General features: G+C 41.7%; 1 protein-coding gene across 1 annotated transcript in view; it reads left to right on the top strand.

The window, feature by feature from the left end:
- Positions 1-329: 329 nt before the first annotated feature.
- LOC138176607 (protocadherin gamma-A4-like) overlaps positions 330-5,562 on the top strand; it is an 18,235-nt gene continuing 13,002 nt past the window's right edge. The window contains exon 1 of the mRNA XM_069107390.1: positions 330-3,017. Within this exon, the coding sequence (XP_068963491.1) occupies positions 594-3,017 (2,424 nt within the window). The 5' untranslated portion in view covers positions 330-593. The remainder of the gene's footprint in view (positions 3,018-5,562) is intronic.

Genomic DNA, 5,562 nt, shown 5'->3' with positions numbered 1-5,562 from the left:
TGACTGGAAAAGAAAGTGGACTAGTCAGGTAACAAGAATGAGGGGGAAAAAGGGACAGTCTGAGATCTATAGGGGTACTTCTAGATATGGAAAGAAGAGAAAGGTCTCCAGCGAAATGATAGATCCACGAAATACAATTTAAGGGGGAAAGTACCCGCACTGATGAAATTATTTATCCGCCAGAGCATACAGAAAGATGTGTGTTTCAATCCCATACTTACTGAACATCTACTACATTCTGTGGGAATGAAAGCGTTATATACTCTTCCCAAATTTGAAAAATAAATTTAAATCTAGTTACTGTTTGGGGGAAATTTTCGAGGGGTAGTTTTCAGTCATTGCAGAGACCTCTGGGCGTCGCTGTTCACTAATAACCGAGACCAGTTCCAGGAGAGAGCCAGCCAATTCTCGCTGCTCCTAAAGCACAAAACCCTGCCAGATCAGAACCGCAAACCCTCAGACTGCACCAACAGGCAGGACCCTCTACTATTCAGATTTTCTGATGAACACCCATTCTTTCGGATTCAGAGGAGGCAGGAATTGATCCAGATACTAGGGAGGAAGCGGGACTAGTTTTTGGCTGTGAGATACAAATGGCTGCTGGGCAGTGGTTCCACGGCTGCAGAGGGCAGATCCTGCTTTCCTTTGTCCTGGGTATACTTTTGGAATCTTGTGCCACGCAGATCCGCTACTCCGTGCCAGAGGAGATGGAGAAGGGCTCTTTTGTGGGCGACATCGCCAAGGACCTGGAGCTGAAGCCCCACGAGCTTTTGGAACGCGGAGCCCGCATTGTGTCCAGAGGTAAGACGCAGCATTTTATTCTGAATTCCAGAAGCGGCGGCTTAGTCACAGCGGACAGGATAGACAGGGAAGAGCTTTGTCCAGGGGCCCCAAAATGTTTTTTGAATTTGGACATCCTTCTGGAGGACAAAGCGAATATTTATGGAGTGGATGTGGAAATAACTGATATCAATGATAACAAGCCCTACTTCCGAGCTGAAGAAGTAGAAGTAAAAGTCAGTGAAATCGCAAGGCCCGGAATGCGATTTCCTCTGCCAGAAGCATTTGATTCAGATGTGGGTGTGAACTCAGTCCAGAGCTACCAGCTGAGCCCAGACCATCACTTCTCTCTGTATGTGCAAAGTGGAACAGACGGGGCCAAGTATCCAGAGCTGGTGCTGGAGCGGGCCCTGGACCGGGAGGAGGAGCCAGTTCACCACCTCACCCTCACAGCCTCAGATGGGGGAGATCCGGTCCGCTCAGGCACTGCTCGAGTACGAGTGACTGTTGTTGATTTCAATGACAATGCGCCAGTGTTTACTCAATCTGTATACAGCGTGACTGTTCCTGAGAGTGTGCCTGTGAGAACATTACTACTTACCGTGACCGCCACCGACCCAGATGAAGGTGTCAATGGGGAAGTGATATACTCTTTCAGGAAAATAGCTGAAAGAACCTCAAAGATCTTCCAAATGGATGCCGTCACAGGCGAAATATCAACGACGGAAAATCTAGATTATGAAGAATCTGCCCTACATGAGATGGAAGTACAAGCTGAGGATGGTCCAGGGCTCCTGGCGAAAGCTAAGGTCCTGATTTCAGTCTCAGATGTAAATGACAATGCTCCCGAATTGAGTATAACATCCCTCACGAAGTCAGTCTCTGAAGACTCTCTCCCAGGGACTGTAATTGCCCTTTTAAATGTGCATGACCGTGACTCTGGGGAGAATGGACGTGTAATGTGCTCCATACCCGAGAATCTGCCTTTTCAACTTATCAAATCTTATGGAAATTATCATAAATTGGTAACAGTTGGAGCCCTGGACAGAGAGAAGGTCTCCCTGTACAATATCACCGTGACAGCTACAGACTGGGGGACCCCGCCCCTGTCCATTGACACTTACATCCCTCTGTACGTGGTAGACACTAACGACAATCCCCCCACCTTTGGGCAGATATCCTATTCTGTGTATATCCAAGAAAACAATCCAAGAGGTGCCTCTATTTATTCTGTGATCGCCCAAGACCCGGACAGCGAAGAGAATGGCCATGTCACTTACTCCATTGAGGAAAACATTCTCCAGGGGGAGCCTCTCTCCTCCTACATCTCCATCAACTCTGACACTGGCGTCCTCTATGCTCTGCGCTCCTTCGATTTCGAACAATTACGTGACATTCAATTGCTTGTGATAGCCCAAGATTCGGGAGACCCGCCTCTCAGTAGCAACGTGTCTCTGACTCTTTTCATCCTGGATCAGAATGACAACGCCCCCGAAATCCTTTACCCTGCATTCCCCACGGACGGTTCCACTGGAGTGGAGCTGGCTCCTCGCTCTGCAGAGCCAGGCTATCTGGTGACCAAGGTGGTGGCAGTGGATGGAGACACAGGCCAAAACGCCTGGCTGTCCTACCATCTACTCAAGGCCACAGAACCAGGCCTCTTTTCTGTGGGCCTGCACACGGGAGAGATCAGGACTGTCCGAGCATTTCTAAGCAAAGACACCTTAAAACAGAATCTGGTCATAGCAGTCACAGACAATGGAGAGCCTCCCCTCTCTGCCACTGTCAGTGTCACAGTGGCAGTGGCTGACACCATCCCTGAGGTTCTCTCAGATCTCAACCACCTGTCTGTCCCTGAAGTCCCCAGTGAATCCAATCTCACTTTCTATCTGGTCTTGGCTGTGGCTGCTGTGTCCTGTCTGTTCTTTGGCTTCATCATTGTCTTACTAGCACTCAGGTTATGCAGGTGGAAGGCTTCGAAGCTGCTGAGGTCAGGCACTAGCCATTTTGCCAGTGTACCTGCCTCAGAATTTGTTGGCATTGATGGAGTCCAAGCTTTTCTCCAGACACATACTCAAGAGGTTACTCTCACTATGGGCTCTCAAAAGAGCCAGTTACTCTTTCCTCGACATTCCTATGCAGACACTTTAACATGTCAGAAAATTTGTGAGAAAAATAGGCCTCTTTCAGCATCTCAGAATTTGCTTGAAGGTAAAGAGGATTCTAATATTCTCCAGGTAAGTCCTGCTGCATTTATTACATTTCCTTACTTGCATAGTTTATGAGATTAATAATTCCATCATACTCTGTTGTATTACCCCCACCCCATCAGCACATGACCCTGTAAAACTGCATTAGAATAATTTTCCCTCTTTGAGTATTTAAAAGTGTTTTTTATAAACAAAATGGGAAACTTTATTATGATAAGGAACGTAATTTGAGAGCATCCTTTTTTGACATGTTTAAGCTGATCATCCTAACTCTGTATAAGTAATAGATTTAGGATTTAAAATTTTAAATCAGTCACATTTTATGAAGATCTTTTTAGTCAGCATCTTTCTAATGTATTTTTATTATGCTATACTTCTATTCATTCTCACAGAGTGCATTGAAAATTGCCACCCTATTTAGCTTTAACTATCCCAGCAATAATAAATGTGCCAGTGGTGAAAAAAAATCTTACTATCAAGCAAAACTTTCTGGAAGCTTTCTATCTTTGAGTTTCACATTCATAAAAACTAATAGATCTAGGCCTCACAATGTAAGAAATTTTTGTTCTTGTTTTCATCATCTAAGGAATCTTTAATATTATCCTGAAACTCAAAAGTAGTCAAAGTTCAACTAACTAAAGTCCATTTTCCATCTTTATTTTTTTATTCATATATAGCAATAATGAAACATTAAACTTGTTAAATGACACATAAGGATAGTTTTCATAAGACAAGTCAAACAATAAAAGATAGTGAATTTGTGCAGTTCGACAATAGAGCATCATAGGACTTCAGAGTTGGAAGAAAATTTAAAGTTCACATGGTGCTACTCTGACTTGCATAGAAATCATATGGAATTCCTGAAAGTAGTCATATAATCTCTGCTTGAGATATCCAATGATGAGGAAACCACTGCCTCCAAGAAAAAGCATACCACTTTTGGATAACCTTAATAAAGTAAGAGTTGACATTTTGTAGACATTTGGGAAAAAATATTCACTTTCAGATATTTGCAGTCTAGTAGACCCAACCATAGTATGGTGATGGTTATTTTCAAGGCTTTATAACTACCTATCTGTTTGTTTTATAAATAGATAAAGAGCTTAGATATACTCCAAAGACTAGTGAAAGGTCTTATTAATTTCTGAATAATAGAATCATAAATTTTAAAGTTATTGGAGAACATAGGCAATGAAAAGTTTTCAAAGGGTGCAGAAATGCCAACACAAAGGACTAAAATTTATGTAAAATAAATTATTTTGATGACAGAGATAAAGGAATGAAAGTTTGGGGAAGAAGTATCCTGGACTGCTTCCAGAAATGATATATGTAACCTGACTCAGAAAGAAAGGAGAAAAATGTAGAATCATTGCTTTTTGTTGTTGTTGTAATTTTTAAAATGTATACTTTTAAAAGCAAATAAGTTTAATTCTAGAAGGAAAGATGAAATACATCTCCCTCCTCTGGGTACTGAACAAGGTGGCTGCATATGCTTAATGTTGCCTATACTTACATAATCAGGGCATATGTTGGTATGACTCCAAGAAGTTGTACTTTGTGCATTGGCCACTCCCTGGTAAAACCATCTCAGTAGATGGGATAACCCAGGCTGAGGGTAACCAATAGACCTCAAAACCATCGGTGAGTTAGAGGGTGTCTAGCCCAAGTTTATGAAGACTTCCACCAGTGGAATGGTTGGATGAGAAGAATTTGTTCCAAGGCATGAAGGGAACTGAGCCTCAGATGCTGTGAAGCACTTAAAGTTTGATCAGTCCTCGAAGACAGCCAAGGTCATACATTGCATGCAGGGTCATTGCTCTTCACCTTGGCTTTTGTCTTGCCACTGGGCTTCCATAAGTCTGGAAGAGAGAGTGAGGCTGATGATTTTGTGCACTTCTGCCTCAATTGAATCCAATTCATGGTGCAAATCAAGACATTATTCCTTAATGTTCTTGGTTCTCTTAAAAAAAAAAAACTAAACAGTCTTATAAGGAAGTGTTGATGGGGGTGGAGGAAGACATGTTGCTGAAAATAAAAATGGCTGTGTTGTTTTTAAAATACACTAATAAACTTATTTTAAGAGAAAAAATAAGTTTAACATTTAAAAAGTCTTATCTGGCAATAACACATTTTCCATTGGAAAATGGATTTTAGTTAACTTAACTTTGACTACTTTTGAATTTCAGGATAATATGAAAGAGGTTTCCTTAGATGATGAAAATAAGAACAAAAATTTCTTATGTTGTAAATCCTAGATCTATCACTGTTTATGAATGTGAAACCCAAACATGAAAAACTTCCAGGAAAGTGTTCTGTGAGAAATATTGACATCTATTTCAAGTCAAATGTATTCACCAGGAATTAAAATTAATTATACTACAGAATTGCAGCTACAGAATTAGCTTCTGAGAGCTGCTGTAAACCCCAAAGTAGAGCTATAGCAGAGAATCAATTTCATTAGATGGCTTTCTTTTATATGACTCACACACCAAAGGTCACAAGGGATACTCTGGGGGACTGACAGAAGAAGAAGAAGAAGAAGAAGAAGAAGAAGAAGAAGAAGAAGAAGAAG

This window comes from Petaurus breviceps, unplaced genomic scaffold (assembly GCF_028583685.1).
Source record: "Petaurus breviceps papuanus isolate PSGF00001 unplaced genomic scaffold, PetGlider_PUasm1.0 90035, whole genome shotgun sequence".
Taxonomy (NCBI): Eukaryota; Metazoa; Chordata; class Mammalia; order Diprotodontia; family Petauridae; genus Petaurus; species Petaurus breviceps.
Note: the sequence above shows the minus strand (reverse complement) of the source record. Positions and strands in the feature narration are given on the sequence as shown.